The sequence below is a fragment of the Anguilla rostrata genome, chromosome 8, assembly GCF_018555375.3.
Source record: "Anguilla rostrata isolate EN2019 chromosome 8, ASM1855537v3, whole genome shotgun sequence".
Lineage (NCBI taxonomy): Eukaryota > Metazoa > Chordata > Actinopteri > Anguilliformes > Anguillidae > Anguilla > Anguilla rostrata.
Window position 1 is genome coordinate 35992980 of NC_057940.1, and position 24193 is coordinate 36017172.

At 47.4% G+C, this 24193-nt stretch overlaps 2 protein-coding genes across 3 annotated transcripts in view; both read left to right on the forward strand.

Moving 5' to 3' along the window:
* LOC135261557 (protein capicua homolog) overlaps positions 1 to 4447 on the forward strand; it is a 54241-nt gene extending 49794 nt beyond the window's left edge. Inside the window, exons 20-23 of the mRNA XM_064348008.1 lie at positions 230 to 381; positions 1050 to 1184; positions 1529 to 1660; positions 2205 to 4447. Of these exons, the coding sequence (XP_064204078.1) occupies positions 230 to 381; positions 1050 to 1184; positions 1529 to 1660; positions 2205 to 2485 (700 nt within the window). The 3' untranslated portion in view covers positions 2486 to 4447. The remainder of the gene's footprint in view (positions 1 to 229; positions 382 to 1049; positions 1185 to 1528; positions 1661 to 2204) is intronic.
* Positions 4448 to 5629: 1182 nt separating this feature from the next.
* On the forward strand, positions 5630 to 23876 carry LOC135261556 (glycogen synthase kinase-3 beta-like). 2 transcript variants are annotated; one of them, XM_064348007.1, is made up of 10 exons: positions 5630 to 5766; positions 12603 to 12790; positions 13188 to 13271; positions 16366 to 16476; positions 17720 to 17850; positions 18378 to 18582; positions 19122 to 19217; positions 19408 to 19594; positions 19951 to 20028; positions 20546 to 23876. In XM_064348007.1, the coding sequence occupies exons 1-10, from the start codon at positions 5727 to 5729 to the stop codon at positions 20611 to 20613; spliced, it is 1188 nt and encodes a 395-aa protein (XP_064204077.1). In that variant the 5' UTR covers positions 5630 to 5726; the 3' UTR covers positions 20614 to 23876. The 2 variants fall into 2 exon arrangements, with proteins under 2 accessions (XP_064204077.1, XP_064204076.1); XM_064348006.1 differs by lacking the exon at positions 5630 to 5766 and adding an exon at positions 5992 to 6397.
* The last annotated feature ends 317 nt before the right edge of the window (positions 23877 to 24193 follow it).

Consider the following 24193-nt stretch of genomic DNA (forward strand, 5'->3'; position numbering starts at 1 on the left):
CTCACTGACTGTAAACAGAGAGACTGAGGCTCACTGGCTGTAAACAGAGAGACTGAGGCTCACTGACTGTAAACAGAGAGACTGAGGCTCACTGACTGTAAACAGAGAGACTGAGGCTCACTGACTGTAAACAGAGAGACTGAGGCTCACTGACTGTAAACAGAGAGACTGAGGCTCACTGACTGTAAACAGAGAGACTGAGGCTCACTGACTGCCTGTCTTGTTCCAGGGTCCTTTCCGGAATGTACTTTGAGGAGCGCTTTGCGGAGCTGCCTGAGTTCCGTCCAGAAGAAGTGCTCCCCTCCCCCACCCTGCAGAGCCTGGCCACCTCCCCCCGCGTCATCCTGGGCAGCTACCGCAAGAAGAGGAAGAACTCCACCGGTGAGAGAGGGAGGGAGGGAGGGATCAGGCAAGGAAAGAACAGCGAGGGAGATGGGATGGAGAAGTAGAGGAGAAATATGGGTCGGCTGACCTAGAACGTGAATGACTTCACCAATGAGAGGAGTATAGAGAGCTATATCTCAGATTCCAAGATGAGGCAAATGGAGCCTGTGCTAGCGTATTGTCACTGATAGATTTTTATTTTAATTGAGTGGCTTAAGGTGAATGGGGAGTCTGTTTATGAATGTACCTTTCAGCCTCTAAACCCTGAATAGCTTTCATAAGCAATGAAAATGTCCATTACACAACATGAGTCATCCAGGATCTCTGAGGACTTCCTGCCTTTCTCACCCATATCAAGGATCTGAAACTCAAGTTGGGGAGGGCTGCAGTGTCTGCAGGTTTCATTGTGTGTTTGCACTTTAGTGCTTAATTTAAGTGGCTGAATGGCTAAAGAGTTCTCTCCCATTGTTTAAGAACCCACAGACACTGTGGCCTTCAGGACTGGAGTTTGAGATCCCTGCATGTATGCTTGTATTTAGTGTCTTAGTGTTCTGTTCTCCTGGGTGTACCACCATTTCCCAGTGCTGCTCAGTTTCTGATGTACCTGCTGTGCTGAGTAAAGGTTGATGGACTGATTACCTGACTGAACCCTAACCCTCCCCCAGATCTGGACTCCTCCACGGATGACCCCATCTCCCCCAAGAGGAAGAGCAGGCGCCGCTCCAGCTGCAGCTCGGAGCCCAACACGCCCAAGAGCGCCGCCAAGTGCGAGGGGGACATCTTCACCTTCGACAGGGCTGGTATGCCCCTGCTGTCCCTCCATTCCTCTCCTCCCTCGCCTCCATCCTCTCTCCTCCATCCATACCTCTCCTCCCTCACCTCCATCCTCTCCTCCCTCACCTCCAGCTCTCTCCTCCCTCCCTCACCTCTGTTCTCTCCTCTGTCCATCCCTCTCCTCCCTCACCTCCATCCCTCTCCTCCCACACCTGCATCCTATCCTCCCCCACCACCATCCCTTTACTTCCTCACCTTCATCTCTCTCCATCCCTTTGTCCCTCTTCTCCCTCACCTCTGTCTCTCTCCATAACCTCCATCCTCTCCTCCCTCATCTCTCTCCTCCCTCACCCGTGTCCTCTCTCCCCAGGCACAGACTCGGAGGACATCCTCGGGGAGCTGGAGTTTGAGAAGGTGTCCTTCTCCTCGCTGCGGCGCACTCTGGACCAGCGGCGCGCCTTCGTCATGCAGCTCTTCCAGGAGCACGGCTTCTTCCCGTCAGGTGACCTCCCTCTCCCTCTCCCATTGGTCCAGTGTCGATTCTCGCTCTACAGTGTCGTTTCTCCTCTCACTGGGTATACCTAACCTTTCTCTCTTGTGGATTTAAACACCCTTTAAATGTGTAGATGTAAACATCCTGGCCCAGTGTCTGGGTGGGATTACCACTAATTATCACCAGACTCTCAATGGTTATAGCATGCACCTCTCACATTCTCTCTCTCTCTCTCTCTCTCTCTCTTTCCATCAGTATTTTCTGCAGGAAAATCATAAATTGTGTATTTGATTTTGTACTTGGACTTGCAAGTCTTAGTATCTTGGAAGTCTGGGTGTCACTTTTGTTGTTCACGCTGGTACAAGGCATCGTTTTCACAGAGCTATCGTTGCATTTTCACTAGGCGTGGCCTGAACATAAACTCATTTACTTAAACGGATAATTTACCAGGTGGATTAAGCCTGTGTGGACGGCTAAGAGATGCGCGCTCTGGCCTTTCGCGGCTTCACACCGCGGTGTTAATGCTGTTCTCCCGGCTCCTCCCCCTTCCCAGCCCAGGCCACGGCCGCCTTTCAGGCGCGCTACGCGGACATCTTCCCCACCAAGGTGTGCCTGCAGCTGAAGATCCGGGAGGTGCGCCAGAAGATCATGCAGACCAACGCGCCCTCGGAGGCGGGGGGCCCGGACAGCGCCACCTCCTCCCCGGGGCCCTCCAATCCCCCGCAGGGGGAAGCCGGAGGGGCGGAGCTGGCCGAGAGGGAGGCGGAGCCAGAGAGAGAGGGCAGCCCCAAGGATCAAAAGAGCACCAGCGAGTCGCAGGAGTCCACCAGATGAGCACCCAGAGCACCTCTCGGTCCTCCCTTCTCCCTCTCGCTTGCTTTCTCGGTAGACAGGGAGTTTTGGAAAGGCTGCGCGAGAAAGCAAAGGAATGGGACGTCCTTACAAATGTACCCGCCCCCGCCCCCCACTGACACTGAAACTTGGCCAGTGAGCGACCCTCAGAAGACTGAGCACTCCACATGCCACTTAAATAGGCACACCGTTACTATCACCATTGTAACTGTCAGGCTTTCTTTGTCGTTTTGTGTACTGTTAACACAAGAGTGCGGTCTATATTCACAGGGTCTCGAGCACCATTGTCATAGGACTTGACTGACTGGAGAAGGGCTTTTAATGGCTTCTGAAGAGAGGTGCGATCTTTCGCCGCCTCTCATTGGCTCCACCGGTTTGAAAACTCAAGTTGCTGACGAGCATCAGTGTCAGGTTAACATTAGTTCTGATGTAGTCAACTGCTCTCCTGTGATTGGCTGGAGCTGACTGCAGCTCCTGTCTGTCAGCTGTGAATCTCCAGCCAGGATGGAGGGCGGTGGGGGAAGGCGGTCTGTGGGCTTTTAACGGGTCAAATTATAACGAGAGCCTGAGTTCAGACTCAAACAAACTGCAGCTGCTCTGCAGTGACCTAAAAAAATAATGAATAACAAAAAAAATAGAACTGAGGAAGGGAACACAGTAGTAACTCTTTCCTCTCAAGATAAGTGGAGCTTTAGTTATAATTATAAAAAAGAAGAGAGAACCTACTGAGTTGATTTCACTGAGTCCACTCACCTTTCTGACGATGTTATGATTGTTATTGCTGATCCTTTCGGTGTTGGTGTTGCGGATTCTCGTTCTGTGTAGATTTAGCAGCATCCACTTCTCATTATTTTTCACCAGAAAATGAGGGGATCTGTAACAATCACTACTACCCCCCCCCCCCACGAAACTCCCTAGGTCTTCCTTCTGACCTTCCAACCCCCCCCCCCCTTATTTTAGTTTTTATTTTATTGGGGGGGGAAAGGGGCTGGAATATAAAATTTTAAAGTTTTAATGAAAAACAATTATTTTTATAGGTGTATTAATACTCCCCTTTCCTCTAAGCGTTAAGCTTCAGATTCCCACCCCTGTACTGGTCCCTCCCTCCCCCTGCTCCTTCTCTTCCTTTCCTCCCCTGTCCCAACTGCTTGTCACTTTTTCTTCTCTGTTGTTCACTTTACAGGGGGCAATAAGAGGAAATTAGGTTTGGGTGTTACAGTAGCAAAGTCTTCATTGTGCAAGACTGGTCTGACCCATAGATATTTACTGTAGAGTCAGAAGACTCATCAGAATAATATAAATGATATTAATAAGATTCATAATTGAGTGTTACAGACATCATCAAAGAAATTACAATTGTAAAATAAAAAAATACAATTAATTTTTATGTAACTACTTGTTTTTGCTGATAAAGTAAAAAAAAAAAAAAGATATATTATATAAATATATATGAAATATTCTGAGTGTGTATCTGTACCTTTCAGTATACAAATAATGTTCAAATATGTATGAGTGAGTGTATGTTTCTTGTACTAAAAGACTGTACAATCGGAAGTTGTCAAACCTTTCTGTTCGCAAATGCCAGACGCACTGCTATATAGAGAACAATTAAAACAGGGTTTTGAAGGATGAGACAATTTAGGTGAAGTCGGATGGTGTGCAGTTTTGTTTTATTGTATTAATTGAAACTTTGACCGATTTTTAACATGAAAAAAAATCCAATTTGCAGTTTCAATCATGCAGGTGCAACAACATGCACAGACACCTGTATGTGTGTACTTTGTATGTATGTATGTATGTGTGTGTGAAATAAATTGTTCTTATTTTGAGAAGGAATTTTACAATGAGACTGATGGTGAGTGATAGTTCCTAAACGGGGCATGTTGACCATGTGCAATATTTCTTACTTAAAAAAAAAAATAATATTAAAGACTTAACACAGCATACTGTCTGCCTGTCATTTCTACATGAAAGATGAGGGAAAAGAGAGAGTGGGGTTATAATGGTTATAGCAGGTATCCATATTATGTACATCAACAGGTCTCCAGAGAAAAATGGCCACAAACATACAAGCTGTCACTGATACCGCCAGTGGTTTTGTTGTTACTTCTAAAATGCTACTAGTATTCAAAGTACTATAGTGCCAAAAATTTCAAATAACCATTTTCTTTAGCAAATTTTCATATTAAAATTCATAATATGATTTCCTTTAAATCCTGAACACATTAATTGTTAATTTTTGTGATTTCTCCCAATTTCCCTGTTTTCAAGGGAACTAGGAGCTCACTGGATGGCAGAGATATTTGTGTTTACTCCCAGATGCACCCACACGTGCAGAGACTCGCAGATGCACATACACATTTACAGAGGCAACTTGTGCCTTGATGGGTCAACTAGCCAGGAGAAAGCTTTGGAAACGCTTAGGGGGAGGGCTTGTGTGTATGTGTGTGCTGGTGATCTGTGGAAATTTGCTTCTACAAGTGCTTCCAAGGAGATCCAAAGCTGCTTTGGGGGTGGGGATTTAAAACTTTAATGAAGTTCTGTCAGAACAAGAAGACAAAAAAGACCCGTGCAGTTAGAACACAGCTATGTGAGTCTGTCTTCAATTGCCTTGAACACTACATGCTGTGTCATGTGCACAGCACGGGTTGTCCATTAATCCACAGAACACTGTGTTCCACCTTTAACCTGTTTCCTGCACCAGGCGTAACGACATCATCACAACTATCACCAGACATTCTATGTATACACCTTCTGCTGATACCCTGTTAGGATACAGGGCAGCTGAGGACTTTATCTGATTCGGGGTCAGACGCACTTTTTTCCCAAAGATAAAAACATGTAGGAAACAAAAAAAAAAAACTAGTAGCTGAATGCAGATGAATGCAGATTATACAGCATGCGCAAGAACAGCTAATCATCAGGTTTCACATTTAAGTGATAAAACAATCATAAAAGCATTTACTGAGGCGATTTATGCCTGCAAATTAGTCTATTCAAGAGATATCCCGATATTTTTGCAGTATGGGATTACATGAACTGTCCTGGAAACAGTATTTCATTCACCTGAAATGCCATCCCAGATGTCAACAGCAAGCCCTGGTGCTTCATTTATATACCCATATCATACAGAGGATCTCATCAGCACAGTCTGTTCACCTGTTTCCAGTGATTCGCAGAACGGCGCTCGCTGTGGTCCCGAGGAAAGGTGGAGCCGTTAGGAATGAGCAGTTGTCTGAAGACGGAGGCTGTGGGTTTAAAAAGTAAGCAATTAAAAATATATTTTATAAATACATATTTTAAGTATTGTTGTGCGTCTATGGTGTGTGTGCGCGTGTGTGCATGTGAACGATTGTGGGCATTGTAGTTTTTAGGACGCATCCTCGCTTCTTTTGTGTGAATATCTGAGACGGAGCGCCATCTCTCGTTCAATTTACAAATGTCATTGCGGTTCTTGTAGTTGTTTTGGTTTTACAGAGGTTCTCGAATCATTTTAAAGAACTGCTACTTCGAACTTCGTTTCCCAGGAGGCAATGCAAACATTCAATGCGTCAGGTGTAGCTGTCCAGACAAACGGAGAGGGGGACTCAGCGATATGCTTTTAATGCGGTCTCTATTTTAAAGATTATTTAGCTAAGTCAGAGGAGACCCGGCCGTCGCTCACCTGGCCCAATTTAGCGAACCCCATCCCCCCCGCCCCGACACCCTTGCGCACAGTCATGAGCGGCAGCGGGCGGCCCAGGGCCAGCTCGTTTGCCGAGCCACCCGGTGCTCCAGGAGCCGCTGCAGCCGCTGCCGGATCGGCCACTGCGGGGGGGAACACTGCAGGGAAGTCCGGGGCTGCACAGGCCTCAGGGAGCAGTTCGTCTGGGTTCGGAAACTTGAAATTAAGCAGTGAGTATTTATTGTATTTTAACTATCCATAATAAAAATGGACGCTGAGACGAGCGACTTGTGGAGTTATCTATTAGCAAGCTAGGTAGTTTAGCTAAATGTGAAGAGAGTCGTCTGGGGAAATGGTTAGCCAGTTAATGTTAGCTAGCCAGTTTGGATTAAAAGAGGGCTTTGCTTGCTTATGAACAGCTGTTTGAGGCGAGCTTTCTTTCATGCAGTGGAATGAATTTTGGTAACTGACTGTCTTGCTTTAAAAAGAGGCCTAGGGGAATTTTGTGTTTGAGGTAAAATGCAAATGAGTTCTGTTTAAAATAGGATTATGATGACTAAAATACAAGCAAGCAGTGTCGACTTCCACGCAGCTAGCTATATCAGATCTTGTTCTCCGGGCTGGCTAGGGTAGCTCCAGTATGGGTCGGTGTCACTAGATACACGAGGCTCTTTGCTTTTTCTTGTCAAGGGTTCCTGGGTAGTGAAGACCTTCTCGTCCGATTACATGTCTTCGCTTGTTAGCCATTTACGACTCGGTTTGCCAGAAATACTGGCGAGGGCTGTTGCTAGCTAACGTTAGCTGTACGGAATTACATTTCATGGGTATCTCTCACAATCTGGCGTTTATTTCCCCCTGTTAGCTATCAACTTATGATATTTGTTCAATTGTATTCGATGCAGTTGACCTGTATGTAAACCGTCAAGTAATGTTGGCTAGAGTTGTGAACTTGTTTAGCCTTCCTTAGTTGGTTAGCTAGGCACCTAGGCAGTTGGTTAGCTGGCTAGTGTTGAGACGAGGCTAACTGCTCGGAAAAACACTGAAATGCATATACCGTAAGTTCGCTTACAAGCTAACTATGCGGTAGAAAGATTGAGTTTGATTTTGAGTGGGGTAAAGGAAGAGTGGATGTTTGTGAAAGACATGTTTCGAACTGGCAACGCTCAATTAGCTACTAGATCTAAAACTGCCTACGAAAAAAGTTAGGTGAAAAGCTGTGTTCTAGCATCTGCTGTTCATTGAACGTTGAGTTTGGTGAATAGATTTTGTAGCATCTCTCCAGGTAAAGAAATTGAACCTGACTGTAACTAGTTTGACCAGTAGTTTCTGAAGCCAAACGGAGTATCTGGATAAGCTGCGTCTCCTAGTAGCAGCATCAACTTAGTTTGAGTTATCACTGATCTGAACTCGCATTCTCCGTACAAAAGTTAAATAGTTAACCCAGTGGTGTTTTTATTTCCACAAACAACGTGAACACTGCAAGTCTGAAAATAAGGATTTGCAGAGGTTGTTCACTAACGGCTTTCCTGGCATGCATTGCCACGTACTACCTGTGGTAAGAAAGCCTGAAGCCTCATATTAATAGTGTAATGTTGGTCCTTTAAAGAAATGCTCGCCCTTCAGGGCTCACGATGTAGGATGTTGCTTAATGTTTCCATGTTAGTTGAAGTCTGTGGCCAACAGGTGGGCACACATGGTCTATTTGCAGTCCTCTAACTAGCTGCTGCCTGTCCTTCTGTGTCCAAAATGTGGTCTTTCATCATCATCATAAAAAAATATGCTTGGGTGTTTATCGCCAGAAATGATCTGATTATCTTACGTGAGTATTCTTCAATTCTACATGTTTTGGAATTAGAAGTCGGAATGCCAGCCCTGCAGTAATTCCAGCCCCTGTACACAATGATTGGGAGTGCCAGTGTACTGTTTAGCCTTTGTGATATTTTTTAGAGAATGTGCTGGAAATAATAATGCGATGAAGTTCCGGGCTGGGACTTTGCCGCTCAAGGATCATGGGTCGCGTGTTTCATCCGTATCCGATCGTGTTTGATGGCCATTCAGCCATTGTGAACTTCTCTGTGGTAATCCATTAGCGTTTGCAGAACAGCACATCCAAGTAATTTATTGTTTTACTCGAATATAAACGCGAAAGCTATATAATATGTAGGCGTTATGCATATATAATTCCGCATACCCTCAACAAGGTTCAAAGGTCACTGCCATAATGGGGCATTCAAAAGTTTGTTGATTATGTAGATCTAGTGTCCAGTTTTAATGAGGTTTTCACTTATCGATTCCTGTTGCATGGTGCCAGGTTCGTATGCTGTAGTAATATCAAGTGGCCCGGGACTCAAAAATGAATCTGCTTCCATGTTTGCCTTCCTCCTCCGTGCATCTCTCAGAGCTTGTTTTGTGAAGGTTTGAGCTTAAATTCGGCTCGGTGTTGATTAATTTTAATACTCCATGTGGGGGAAGAAAGAGGCTAATCTGAAATGTTAATGCATTGTTTGCGCTGTTAGGCCAGAATACGTGACTGGGTGCTTATGTGAAAAGTGGAGGATTAAACAAATCACTTCGGAGGCATAACCAAAAAGATTTTGGCAAATAAATACCATATGCATGCATTGTAAGAGAACATGTGCATGTGTGTTCTAAGACTTAGTGACACACATGGGCTTGTTCTATGTTGCAGACACTAATTTAAATGAAAATATAGGCTCTAGGCTATGAATGAAATTATATCATATTCATTTGCACATTCCTGGGGTGAATGGTTGGCAATATTGGCATGGCAGACTGGCTACTTCTGTTATACCAGCTAAAGGAAAGGAGCAATGTGCCAAACCTCATTATTAGAGGTCCAGGAAACTGAAATCTGTGAATTCTTTGCCGATGTGTTGTTTTAATACTTTTTTGCATTGACAAATGGCCGAAGGATATTTAAAAATGAGTCTTGGAAAAAAAAAAAAACATCAAAGACTGTGCCGAAATTGGCTTGCTTTCCCCCTTGGCCAAACGCCAGATTTTCACTGGTATGGTTAACTGGGTGTTAGTTATGTAACAAAAACCTTAAGTCCTGTGAAATCGTTTCTACATGTAGGCTAATATGTAAATTGCCACTTTTGTATGGGTATGGCAAGCTAAGTTGACAATGCCTAAGCATTGCCCCTTCTCTGGATACAGACTTTTTTTCCTCACAAAAATGAAGAGACCTACAAGAAATGGGTTTTATTTCTGGAGCCCACGGGCACTGCAATGTTACAATGACGTGAGTATTTGCAGTGCCCATTTTTGCCTGTAACTCGCAGAATGTGGTGTATTGGTAAGTAGGCCTACGTTAGCTAGCGGCAGTTAGATAGCTTTTAAGTGTAGATATGTGGAATCAAAGATTTTCTTTATTCGGGTGTAATGTCCAGAGTTTGAGACCTCTAAAGAGTCTGTTGTTAGTGTACAGAAGCTCAGTGTTACAACATTGAATGATCCTCAGGTTTAACTATACAAGAATGGTAAAGCTTAGTTTATGTTGCTTTCTTTTGTTTTTTTCTTGTAGTGTAAGGTTACCGCTCTAACCAAGCTAACGATGAGGAACGGTTTACATATGACGTGTCGTACGGATATGAAAGTTAATGAGGGCAGGATACACGCCCTCCCTGTCCTTATCTGCTGAACAATTTAATGGTTATAATTGGGTTAAAAACTGGAAATAAATATTAAGAAGACAATCCTTTGTCACTTATGAGGAATATCCCCGCAATTTGAATCCAGTTGCCTGGACCTTTGAACTTACTAAAGCCACACTACTGTGGGGAGGAAAAGGCAGAGGTGACTTTATAATCACACTCAAAATGGGGGGGGGGGGGGATTTTAAAAATGAATATGAGAAGCCAAGCCACTAAGCACTGGAACCAGCATTACTTGGTAACCGGTCATTCTGGACACTGCATCAGCTCTGCGTGTGTCCACTCATAACGCTCAGAACGCGAGAGAGGCGCTAGCATGAAGGAGCTCTGAAAGAACATGAAGTGAATGTTTTCATTTAGAAACACTTACGCCTGTGGTAAATTCAGTCTGTCCTGAACTTACCCTGAACAGAGCAAATGATTGTTCAGATTGTTCCTTCTTTTCTTAACAAAAGAATGCAATTTCATCTGGCAATAATTTGACAAAACGGTAGGCTTTTACTTTATTCTTTTTCTTTTTACACTTTTTTTCCCCACCATTATGTTTGTTCCTACATTTTTTGCATTTTTGTGGGATAGCTATGATGATTTAAAAATGAATGATTTGACTTGACCTATCGAAACTAGTTTTACAAAACCTTTTAAATACCTGGAGAGTTCTCCATTTAGTGCCATCGGTCATTTTTAACCGCCTTGGCATCATCGAGAGTTGTATTATGTTGGTCTGATAAATCTTGTTCCGCTCAATGAGCACATGTACGTGGCTGTGCTGCCTGTCAGCACGCATGCCTGGAGCTGTTTGAGAGGCTCAGTTGGTTTATGTCAGGTGATGCGTTGCCTGCTTTTTGCTTCTTTGCAGGGGAAGTGAGGATGGGCGTGTCGTCCGGCCATGTCTGAGCACGCATACGTCTCGGGGAACTCTCCTGCGCATTGTTGCTTGGGATGGCTGGCACCTTCATCAGACCCTTATTGGTCTGTCCCTGACTCCCTGCTAAATGAGCATTTATCAGAAAATCAGGTTCCATTTTCAGTCCCCATGAGTAATGTTAACTGGTTGAAAAGACTACAAACTACAAGTACAGTCATGCCTGGAGGTACCGTATTTTAGAAACCTGCTGAAATGGACAGAACATGGCAGAATTGAAGTATGGGTTATAGAGTCTTCTAAAGTAACCTAGACACAAAACTGAACATCATCTTGGTTAATTTCAACACATAATACTAGTGTAAGACAGAGTGCCTTTATGGAACGGTTAGTTGTATGTGATGTGTAATTGATTTGTGCCAATTGGCTCATGTCCTGCAAATGGACATTGTTTTTTTTCATCAGATACCTGCCATTATGTGCATAAGTGATAAGCACTTGGTGTGTAAAGAACACAGAACCCAGTCTGAGGCATTACCCATGGAGGAAATGGGAGGGGCCTGGGGAGTGGTGTGAACACAGACGAGTTCTGAAATGGGTGTGATTTCACAGTGGTTGCATTGCAGGCCTTTCGCTTCATGCATGATCGTCCTCTGGTGAGGGAACCCTGCACATGTCAGCAGTCACAAAACTAGCTTGGCCCAACGTGTCCAGTAAAATCAGTCATAAGGAATGTGGTTATTCAACGCTTTTTCTCCACAGTTCGGTATGCGTGGTCACGGTCGCACTGCTACGCTTATCGCAACCTCTGTTCTTAGTTCAGGAGGGCCATAGGCTAGAATGCCCTTTCCCCCGGAGCATGTGATGGCGCTTGCTCGCACAGACGCGAGCTGGAGGAGGACTCCCCACGTGCGGCTTAACGGGCAAACCGCGAGCGCCGGATTGACCAGCAGGGGCTGCCGGTGCACAACGAGATGTTTAGTCCTGGCTGGCTGGAGGCTGGGTGACCCTGGTGCCAATGATGTGATGCCCTGCTGGCCACAGTTGACACTGGCGCACAGTCCTGATTCTGTGCCAGTCTGTGGGGCCTACCCACACCATAACAGAATGAGTCACCCTGCAGCCCTCTGTGCTGTATTTTCTGGATATTTATTTGTTTTGTGTATAGGTTTACACTATAGTTGCATAAGCTGAGTCTGTCCCCTGGATGATTTTGGTTGGTTTCCATTCAGTGTGATGGTACACACACAGATACAGAGCAGTCAGAGCAATCGTGACCGCTACAGGGAAGGAGGTAACAGAGGTTCCTGTCTGATTTTTATTTCATTAGTTTAGATTCACGTTTAAGCTCGTGCCAGTGGTTGATCCTGCGTTTACAATCCGGTGCGTTAAAACCAGGAGGAGGAAACACCAGTTGAGAAGACTTTTAGCTACTTCACTACTCGGCAGGACGCATTCTGTGCACAGTGCCTGCTCGCGACGCCGTGATGTTCTCCTTGAGGAGTTCTGCGCGGCGCTAATTGGCAGCGCACAGATGTTGGCTAAATATTCAGCTGAAAGGAGGCCCGCGGTGCGCTGGCGCGTGAGAGCCCTCGCGAGCGCGTCTGCCTGCCTGCTGAGAGCGGGGAGACGCGCTGTTTGTTGTGTACCCCGGGGGGCGGGCTGCGGTATGCGATCGTTTTTCGGGAGTGGGGGACTGATGTCTTTGTCTGGGAGAAGGGGCCTCCCTGGCGACCCTCCCCGTGAGGCGGAGGGCCGGTTCTCGGGCCCCTCGGGACGCGTCGGGGCCCCGCGGTCGTTTCGGGGACGGCGCGGGCGTCTGGGGAACGTTCCGGAGGACGGCCCGAGGGACGGTCGCCGCCGCCACTGACGCCGCCGCTCTGCGTTTCCCAGGAGACAGCAGCAAGGTGACCACGGTGGTGGCCACGCCGGGGCAGGGGCCCGACCGCCCGCAGGAGGTGTCCTACACGGACCACAAGGTGATCGGGAACGGCTCCTTCGGCGTGGTGTACCAGGCGCGCCTCATCGACAGCCAGGAGATGGTGGCCATCAAGAAGGTTCTGCAGGACAAGAGGTTCAAGGTACTCAACGCTGCAGACACACCGGGGATGTTACGGGATATATACCTGTGCACCTCTTATCTTTGCTCGCCAGCTTTACGCTAGTGATGGAATAAAGACTTATTACATTATTTTTGGTGCTGAAGCTAAAGGATGAATAACACAACAAAAGCTAGCACTCGCAGTTGCTAATAAAATGCTTGTGTTTCATTGTTCCTGTATGCCCTTGTGCAGAATGTGTTAATCCATAAAGACTGAATCACGTCCCACAATAACGGCTCCATAAGCAGTCAGTCGGTATGATACGGTTGAACTTTGTGCATCTTCATATGACACATGGTGAGAAGCGGTTAGTCAGAGCGGGAGCTGTCACTGTGCTCATCACCCCTCTGCCCCCCCGTCCCTCCCCCTCCTGCAGAACCGTGAGTTACAGATCATGAGGAAGCTGGACCACTGCAACATCGTCAGGCTGCGCTACTTCTTCTACTCCAGCGGGGAGAAGGTACCGCCCTCCGCCACAACCGTCCAATAGGGTTCAGAGTTCACTGTGGACATGTCTCTCTCTTCCCAGCATGCTTTTCTTCATCCCACTTAAGACTCCTGGAGTGTTTCTGTGAGGAAAATGAATAGATATGGGCAGTTGAAAGTGTTTGCTTGCACGTAAAGACTCATGCAAACCGCCCTCAGGGAGGCGAGCTGTTGGGCTGTGTGTAGATCTCTCCTGGCCCTGACCGTAATCACGCCAGTGCACATTGTTACATTACATCACAGGCATTTACACTGCATCCATTTATACAGCCGGATATACACTGAAGCAATGCAGGTTAAGGACCTTGCTCATGGTTACAACGGCACTGTCCTGCCTGGGAATCGAACCTGCGACCTTTCGGTTACAAGAACCAGCTCCTGACCCGTTATACTACACTACGCTGCCGCCAGTGGGGACTGGAGCCAGCCTTTTCACGGCCGTGGATCGTTCTGTGAAACATTTTGGAAACAAAGTTGGGGTTTAAGCGCTAGCGAGCAGTTGGTGAATGGCTGCTGCTGCCCAGCGGGGCTGAAGCTGTCGGGGAGAGAGCGGTTTCCGACTCCCCCCAGATTAATGCCACCTCCCATCTGTCTCCGCGTTGTGTGCCGAGCGGCGCGGCTGAGTCTGCCTCCGCTGAACACATCCGCCCTGCAGACGTTAAGCAGCAGCAGCAGCAGCCTGCACGTTTCAAAGCTGAAAACTCCTCTTTTTTTTTTTAAGAGCGGCGCTCAGCTTATCGCCAGCCATAGAAGTGACGTTCGGTGTCAGGCTAATCTCGTCTTGGCGTTTGTTTGTGCACGTGGTTGCGGGCAGTACGGCTGTATGAGCTGTGAGCCTGGGGAGCAGCTCGAGCCGTAAGAACGGCTACGCTCTGAATGATTGGTCGATTTAGTTTAAAGCCCCGGTGTGCTGCAGCTACTCGATTCTCTATTAAAAAAATACATTTCATTTTGCGCAGTTGGCTTTAATTGGCAATGAACTGTGTGTTTGTAAGGTGTTAAACACCAATTAAAAATATTCCTACCAGCCTGTGGGAAAGCGGCAATAAACAGTTTTTTCTGTCTGTTTTTCTGCCATAAGCCATTAAACCTCAGCAAAAAAGGGTTTCATGGAAGAAATGCAATCATAAGTAAAAGTAGGTCAAGTTTAGTATGGCCAATGCAGTACAAGACCTGTTTAACCAGTAGTTATTGGGGAAAAAATACTGGCTACTACCCTATCAGCTTTTTGAACTTGCTCTTATGATGATACAGCAAGGGCCCTCATTCATGAAGGTTCTTTCAGGGAGGGGTTTTTGGCCACTACCCTTGCCAGATTTTCTACGGGTCTTTTAATATTTCTTGGATTTTGCCTGCTGAGCCCCTGATTTAATTTGAGCGTGCTCAGTTGTAAGTCTGGGGATTGCAATGGCCAGATTGGCTGAGATAAATTTGTGCTCACGTAACTTGTTTCTTTGTTGACATGGACGTGCGCTCTGGATTACTGTCCTGTGCGAGTGTGCATCTCTAGACCGGCCTTAGCCTCTGAGCTGAGGACGCTCGGTTCCCGAGCTCAATTTCACAGTACACATCTGCCTCCATTCCCCCATTCAATTACCCCCCCCCAATTCTATCCGAGGCCCTGGGATAAGCCGCAAGTCATCCCCAGAGCAAAGTGGATCGCTGCCTCCGCGATTCAGAGCTACGGATAGGTTTGGCCGTTGGGCTCCAGATATAGCGGCCACTGAGCGGGTCTGTGGGCGCTGGGGCAGTCTGAGCGTAGCGAGCGGTGCGGAGAGAGGTGTGAAGAGTGACGACGCGCTTCGGCAGGCCCGCGGCGCTTTGCCACCTTCCTGTCGCGGCCAGGGGACAGGTCTCAAACTCGCACCTCCGCCATCGGCCTTCCGCAGTCACGGCCTGAGCTTCTCACCGCTCGCTGTGGTTAAAATACCTTCCTGCCCCTGGCAATGTAACACAGCCGCCGGAGCCTGGAACCTCACGCCACTGTGGAGTCGGTTTCCTGTTTACCTTTATTTTTGTGCCTTTTTTTTGCTTTTTTCGTTCTAGCTGTCATCAAATAATAGAGTAATGATCATTTTCATGAAATATCTGGACCACACAACACTGAATTCTACTAATGGATTTGCTCATCGTGTGCATAACCTCCTTTTATACGCAGTGGTGACACAGGTGTCAGAAGATTCTGTAAAGTTCCAGAAACTTCTGTTACTTTTCATTTGAAGGAAACCTGATCTAGGAGTACGTTTATATATTTTCTGTATTTACTTGGAATGTGTTCGTTTTTTCTTTTGGGAAAGAAGGTGTAAAAAAATGTTGCTTCTCTGCTCTGTGCCGTTTTGGTAATGTGCAAATTGATAGCTTTGTCATGATCCTTTGATGCACAATTTAAAAATTCTGGGGCAAACATTAATAACCAGTGTTTGGCTGGCCATATTGGCTGATGCTGATACCTCCACGTTTTACATTGTAGCTCAAATGCAAACTGTAACCAGGTTTGCACATTCAGGGAAGAAGCGGAGGAGCACAGATCCAAGGAAAAATGATAACCGATTTTATTTGGGTAACATAATATTTTGACTTAAGTTTCACTTTACTGAACTTAATTATGCAGAGAACATGAATCTGGAGTGCTACAGAGACCAGCATATAGCTTTGCTTGTGAGCATGGCTATTAAAAATGAAAATAAATTACGAACAACAGAGCTGCAGATGACTGATTAGACAACTTTTCAAGCATGAAATTTTCACTTAATTGAAAGCATCTACGGTGCATCAAATGCATCTTAGCTGCTTATGCATGGACGGGTGTGAGGCACAGTGTCTGTATTACTCTGATCTTACCTATCTAAACCTCATTCCCTTCAAGCACCAGATGCATATAGGTGGTAAATGATGACACGGGTTTGTTAAAAGCACTGTATATATTATGGGGAAGAGGATCTATGTTCCCTTTGTTTTAACATGCCTAAATACAAGCCATTGTCATTGCCTGCGTGTTTCTGGTTGAAGGAGTGGCATTATAAACAGTCACTTTACGAGCCTATGTTGGTGACTTTTTCTTCCTCCAGAAAGATGAGGTGTACCTGAACCTGGTGCTGGACTTTGTCCCAGAGACGGTGTACAGGGTGGCTCGGCACTTCAACAAGGCCAAGACGACCATCCCTGTAATCTACGTCAAGGTAACACAGCTCTAACCGTGCTCTGAGTCACCGAGTCTGTTTGTCTGTCTGTCTGTCCCTCCGTCTGTGTGCGTTTACAGTCTGCTCTCCCAGCGCCCCCACAGTCACGCGCGCAGCAAGCCGATAGGTTCTCTCTGTGACGCGCTCTTCTCATGTTGTTCTTTATATGCCGCTGTCTGCCACGCTCCTGCTGTCTGTCACTTTCTTGCTCTCTTTGTCTGTTTCTCTCCCTCCCTCCCACTCCCTCCCTCCATCCCTTGTTCCCCAGCAACTTAATCTTTTCAAATGTCACGCATTATGTTTACTTTTAAATACTCAAAGCCGTAATATTGATACTGGCAGCCTTCTCCTGTAAAAGGCTCTTATTGGCCGTTTGGTCAGGTCAGGTGTTTCTCAGTAAACTGCACTTAATCCTTTCTGGATTACGCTGAATTGAAATTCGGGTGGTGCGGAAAGGTTACACATGGAGGCCGGGCTTCTTTGTCGGTTGTGTGAATGGTCTGCTTCGGCAGCGCACTGCGGCTGAGTGCGGACCCCGCCCAGTGTGTCATATTCACGCACACGCACACACACACACCAGCCAGCGTGCACCTGTGGTAGCCATAAAAAGAGACATTGTCACAAGCAGGTGTTGGAGTCCTTGACCTTTGAGTCGCGGTGCGCACAGGGGAGCCCCTCCCTGTATTTCAGTCACGCCTCATTGCCCCCCTGCTCTCCGCGGCCTGAGGGGGGGGGTGAGCGGCGCACGGTGCGCTGGCCGGACGTCCCCTAGCCAGCCGAGCGGGGTCGTCAGGGCGCCGGCGTGTTAAAATGGCGCTTCGCTCCCTCAGCCTGCCGCGTTTCATCACGCGCAGCGTTCATGTCATTAACCGCACCCCCCCTCCCTCACCCCCCACTCCCCCCCTCCCCCACACTGTGTCTGCTGACCGTAAAACTGTGCAACCGAAGGCGTATGAGTGATGGGGCGGTCCGCACTGGGCCGCTTCGCTGGGTTAAAATAGCTCCTAGCTCATCGCTCACAATCGCTCGACGCGGAGAAAGTTCTGGACCTTTCTATGAACTTTCCCTCCAGTTGAAATCACGGTGCCCGGAGGAAAGGCCAGCCGCGATGCTAATGCGGCCGTTTCCGGTGGGGCGTGGCGATGCGTGCGCTGCCCTGTTAGACGCGCTCGGGGCGTATCCCCACGCCCCACCGGCGGCAGCGACGCGGCCTTCTCTAACCGCCCCTCTGTGGCCCCGGCAGGTGTACATGTACCAGCTGTTCCGCAGCCTGGCCTATATCCATTCCCAGGGCGTCTGCCACAGAGACATCAAACCCCAGAACCTGCTGGTGGACCCGGAGACCGCCATCCTGAAGCTCTGCGATTTCGGGAGGTGGGTCTGCCGCGCCCCTCTCCTCGGGCTCTGCCCCAGCGGGGTAGAGCCAGGGGGAGAGACTCACCCTAACTGGGTGCTTTCTGTCATCTCGTCATATTAGTCTGGAGCTTTACACACTTGTTCATATATAAGAAAGAGATTTCTTTGTTTTCTAATGTTTTAAAATGAAAAGCTTTCGAAGCTGAATGTATCACTAGAATCTGTCGCTGTGGTAGTTGGCTAGTTTGGGTAATAACTGTTTATATGGATAAAAATTTTAAAAAGACAATTTATAATCGTTAATGTCAACTGTGAAAGTAGTTGGACGCATGTAAGCTGGCTAATGCTCACCAGTCCGCACAGCTCTTTAATGTGGGCTGGTCAGTTGCCTCCATAGCATTCAGTGGGAAGAGCGTTGAACACTGAGAGTAAGAATGTAAAAGCATTAGGCAGGTTTTAGCCATGCAGCTGTAATACAGAGTATATTTGTAAGGAGGATTAGTGCTGAGGCAGGTTGCTCACCTGCCCGATCGACCTGTCTGCAGTGCCAAACAGCTGGTGCGTGGGGAGCCCAACGTGTCCTACATCTGCTCGCGGTACTACCGCGCCCCCGAGCTCATCTTCGGGGCCACCGACTACACCTCCAACATCGACATCTGGTCGGCGGGCTGCGTGCTGGCCGAGCTGCTGCTGGGGCAGCCCATCTTCCCCGGGGACAGCGGGGTGGACCAGCTGGTGGAGATCATCAAGGTGAGGCTTCGGCTCTGAGCTGCACCGGCAGCACCGCGGAGACCGCGGTCCCCGATTCAACCGCCGATTATATCGACCAGGGCTGCCCGACCTGTCACTGGAGATCTACCGTCCTGCAGGTTCTCACTCCAAACCTAATGAAGTGCACCTCATTCAACAGCTGGGAAACCTCATCGAGCTGCTAATTAGTAGAATCAGGTGTGCCAGATTAGGGCTGAAATGAAAACCTACAGGACGGTAGATCTCCAGGAACAGGGTTGGGCAGCCCTGCTGTAGACTAACCAGATGGGCAGCCCCTTTCCTTTCAACCTCCTGCTTCCTAAAGTGTTCCCGGGGCTGTATTACAGTACAGACCACCCATGGCCAGGCCCCTTTATAAATGCTCATAGGATGCATCTACTTGGAAGGTTCAGACAGAACAATCGGTGATGGTAATACAGAGTATTGGTGGACCTGCAGAACTTGTGGTCACACAGCCATAGTGCTTGAAAGACGGCATTTGCGCCTGAACTCACGTTCTCTCTCCGGTTCCCTCCCAGGTCTTGGGGACCCCGACGAGGGAACAGATCCGCGAGATGAACCCCAACTACACGGAGTTCAAATTCCCACAGATCAAAGCACACCCCTGGACAAAGGTAGGCGGCGTCTCTCTCCCTCACTGTTTGCGATGCACAGCAGCGAGCTCCCGTTTATGACGAAGCCTCTGTCTATCTCTCTCTCCCTCTACCTCCCCTCTCCTCTCCCCTCTCCCTCCCTCTCTCTCTCCTCCCTCTCTCTCTCTCTCTCTCCCCTCTCTCTCCCTCTCTCTCTCCTCCCGCGGGTCAGGTGTTCAAGCCTCGCACGCCCCCGGAGGCCATCATGCTGTGCTCGCGGCTGCTGGAGTACACGCCGGTGCGGCGGCTGTCGCCCCTGGAGGCCTGCGCCCACGCCTTCTTCGAGGAGCTGCGCCAGCCCGGCGCCCGCCTGCCCAGCGGCCGCGACCTGCCCCAGCTCTTCAACTTCAGCCCCGTGGGTCAGTCAGCCCGCCGCGGGGCCTCCCTTACCACCCCCCCCCCGAATCCCCATCTCCAGCGCCTCAGGAGGCTGGTTATTCTACAGGACGGCCGCGTTCCATCGGCTGTTCATTACATCACATTACAGGCATTTGGCCAGACGCTCTTATCCAGAGCGACGTACAACAAAGTGTATAACCATAACCAGGAACAAGTATGACGAAACCCCTAGAGAGAAGTACCGGTCCAAGTGCAGGGAACAACCGCATAGTTCAGCTTGGACCCTGAAGGTTCTGTCGAGCGTGGAGTCGGCGCGGTGTGATTTCGGCAGGGCTTGCTGGTCGTGTTTGCTAACCTCCCTCTGTCTCCTCCGCAGAGCTGTCCATTCAGCCCCAGCTCAACCCCATGCTCATTCCTCCTCACGCCCGCGCACAGGCCACGCCCACCTCGCACGGTACGCCTGCGCCGTCCTTTCCACCTCTTGTGCTCTTTGCAGCCAGTATCATGTGAAAGTCTCTCTCTCAGAGGTTGGGATGTTTTGGATGAATTGCAGCTCATCATTGTCAGTGACGTCAAATGTTTTGGCCTGATTAAGATTTGACATTTTTTAGTCGTTAACTGAACAGATGCTTCTCCGATGCCATCATGGTCTTGTCATGGACGTGTTGCCGTGCTGTGTTGTTTGATGATTGAATGAAGGAAGGAATCATCTCATGAGCACAAATGAGATGAAACCATGCAAGTGAACCTGTAAAAAATGCCAGATATTCTGTCGGCGTGTTGGAATTCCTCAGAATCTAATGGTCCATTTGAAGCACAGAGTTATGTCAGCTTTAAATTATTCAGCTTCCTGCCCACATTTTGTGCCCGCACTCAGAATTTTAAAGGCTGAAAAGGAGCTCTGAGCTCAAGGACACTGGCGGTCTAAATCATTAGCTGTGTGTGATGGCGTTTCTCTCCTTCTCCTGCAGAGGGCGGTGTGTCCGACAGCCCAGCCCAGCCCAGCTCAGCGCCAGGACCTCTTAGCAACAGCACCTGAACACTTGCCCATCTGTGCCCCTCCCCTCCCCCATACTTCCCTGAAACTCTTCTGTTTGTCTGTCTCCCCCTCCAGACCTCCTTTTCTCCCACTGCCTCCTCTCCTCCTCCTCATTCCTCTTTTTATTCCTTACCGGCTCCAAACTGTAGTAAGCAGATAATACACTTTGACACACATGCACACAGACACGCACCGATTAGCCCGTTAGCCCAGCCCATGACCTCACTGCAGCTCTAGTGTAAGTGTTCAGTTCTGCGGTAGGGTAGCAGAGTGGGAGTGTCATTGTCACAGACAGTGACCCCCGTCAGTCCAGTTTTCATGCACCAGTTAGACTGCCTGGTCAGTGGAAGCCTCACTTTGGTCCAGTATCCGTACCCGATGAACCAAGCTAGTTCTGATCAGCGACTCATCCGTCTGGGTCCCTCTGAATCTCATTATTGCCGGTAATGATATCTGCAACGTACCAGATTGTTTCTTTTTCTTTTTTTTTTTTTTTTTTTTTTAAACAGGAGTTTTAATAAGGGAAGGGGCAGGTGGTCTGTATAGTTAGCACAATTTTTTCTCAGTTTTTTTTTTTTTTTTTTTTTTTTTAAGAAATGTTAATTTATTTGACTCTTTAGACTTTGTTTTTATGACGACGACAATGAAAAGATATCAGTGTTCTGGCAGTGCGTACCGCAGGGTCGACGCCCGATTGCACAGTGTAAGGGTTACTCTCCCCTCCCCGCGGCTCTCTTGCCCTCTCCTGCTTTGACACGGTAGCTCAGGACCAACAACACTGATGACTAGCGCTGGACCCCCCCGGCCCAAATCGCAGTCCCGGGAGCCCGGGAGCTCGTTCGCACACACACAACCGTAGCGTGGATTCGTACTGTACCAATATCTCAGCTGCTGCTACTCTACCAGTTAAGGCCAGTTTGTGATGGCGCTCTGTTTCAGAACAGGCTGAGGGGGGAGCTCTCTGCCGCAATCGGAGAAGGCGTCCCCTGCTGTGTTAGACCAGTGCCCAGGCATGGCACGCCTCAAGTTCAGTTGGAAAAGCGTTCATCCTCTGTAGTCCTCCATGCTTCTGTCTGTTCTTAAATGGTCAGTTTACGAGCTAAAACAGGGTCATTTCCTCATGGTTATATAAATGGAGAAAGAGGCTGAGGTTTTTATACTTTTTATTAAATTTTATTTAAAAAAACAAAATGGAAACTGCTTTTTTTTTTACATGCCTGTAAATGTATTTATTTTTCTTTTTGAATGGACATTGAAGTTTATTATTATTAATTTTTTAATTTTTTTGTCAGGTTTAAGTTAGGATGGAGATGGGCTGTGAGTTGTGTATTAACATCCAAATGTCCCACAGGGGCTAGAGCTGTTGCTGGTTGTTTTATAGAACTGTTTGACATTCAAAAGTGTCCATGCGAAAAGTCTTAATGTTAATCGTTTTAGGAGGGACCTTTTTAAAATGGAGTCTGCACAGCCGACCACCACCACGTGTACATAAATGCATCAGTGTCAGTAAAGCGGACATCAAAGTAAACGGAGGGGAGCTCTTAGGATCACACCTATTTATCAAGGGAGCAAGGGGCCCGGGAGAGCTGGCTAGCGCGTGTTTGCGTTGGGGCCAAGTACCAGCCGCGTCAGGTTCAGGCTGCGTTAGATAAGTGTTTGAGCACTCTGGTGCACTGAAGCTAGGGTAGATGACTGGCAGACACGGCTGTGTTCATTCGGTTTGGCAAGGTGCAAACTGCCCGTTCTCTGTTGTGCGAACGCTACCTCACACCGTCTCATCCACATAAGTCTTGCCCTTTTTTTTTTCTTTTTCTTCTTTTCTTTAACCAGATGATGATTGCACTTGCATGCCATGGTATGCACTTTTGTGCGTGTGTGCGTGCATGCTTGCTTGTCTGTCTGTGAACGATCGAGAGGGAGAGAGAGAGAGAACGTGAGATTGAGTGAGAAAAGTATGACTGAATTGTCGGTGACTCGTGTGTATCAGCAGTCTCAATGTGCGGTGCATATTGAGCGGCTGTCATGTTTTGTGTATCCAAAAATCTTGATTGCATGAATTATAGAGTGCTGTCCTCATCACCGCTGTTCACATCAGTAGGAATTCAACGGTGGTTGGTTGTTACATTAGTCTTAATATTCACTCTACCACTTGCCCCTCACTCCCACTGCTACAGAGATGGAAAGCTTAGCTGGATTCTTACCTTACCCTGTCTCTTTTTGGAGCCACCTTTCCCTTCCTCCCCCTTTACCTTTCTTCTGAAATTAATCTGTAAATATCGACTACCTTAATTTTTTTTTTTTTTTGTTATTGTTATATTGTGTTCTTTTTCTCTTGCGTAGGAGGGCTGGTTTGGGTGTGACCGGCCTTCAATCACTTCAGTCTCAAGTCTGTAAATATGGTTATTTTAAGTCCTGGGGTCAAAGAGGAGAAAAAAAAAAACGGTCTTTTAAATTTTTTTTTTCTCTAATCTCTCTCCCACCATTTCTATCTGGCTGTCTATACCACCTCTCCTCATCAAATGTAATTTTGTTGCTGTTGCTTTTATTTATTTTTTGTGTTGGGGATTCTTTTTTTTTTTTTTCCTTGACATGTAATGTTGTCAAGTTCACCATATTCAGATAGTGTCTTTAGAAAGATCTGAGACATCCAGTCAGCACTGTACAGTGATTCTGGAGCCGTGATACATCAAACCAGTTTAATGTGAAAGTGTACCTTCGTGGTTTTAAGATTTACAGTGGTGGCGCGGGTGAACATGGCCTGCGTTCCTGAATGTGCCCGAGCCGTCTAGGACAGCGTGGGGAATGTGTGCATTCGTCGCGCGGACACGGACATGAATGGAACCCAGGAGACGATGCGTTTCGCGCCCTCTCTTTTCTTTCCTCTCCCCACATGAGCAGTGTTGTTGAAAGCCGGTGTGAAATATCTGTGAAATGTGTGCGTGCGTCTGAGAGCTTGGACCTGCTGCTTGTGCGCGTGTCTGAGAGAAAAGTGCGTAAGCGTCAGAATCGTCAGTGTCTGCGGATTGAGAGCACGTTCCCCGATATTGTTCCCGTCTTAGTGTTTGTTCCCAGTTGTACTGCCAGCCCCAAATGAAGAAATGACTGTACATTTTTCTTTTAACCGTATTTTATGGGTTGATTTTAATTTTTTTTTTTTTTTTTGCGTTCCTATTCTGACAGCCTGCCCTGGGTGGATGTTGGGAGGGAGAGGGAGACTGTGTTTGTTGGTATAAAATGAACTCATTAAAGTGATGAAACTCAAATTCATTTTGGTGCATTTTTGCTTTTGTAAAATGTATCCATGCAGTACATTCTTGTTTCCAGTTTACACTCAAAATCACCAATGTATAATTATTTAGCCTAGACGTATTTTGGGATTATTATCGTCATAGCCCTGTTGAGTTCAGTCTAGCCTTAACATGAAGTGGTTGATAATTGCTAAGTGTATTCCTTTTACAAGCCACAGTTGACTTCAGGTCTAAATTCTTTTCAAAATTGATTCTGTTGCATAACGACCGCGGCACTATCGATAAAACTAGTTCGTATAAAAGTATAGCTCCCTTCAGAGTAAACCATGGCT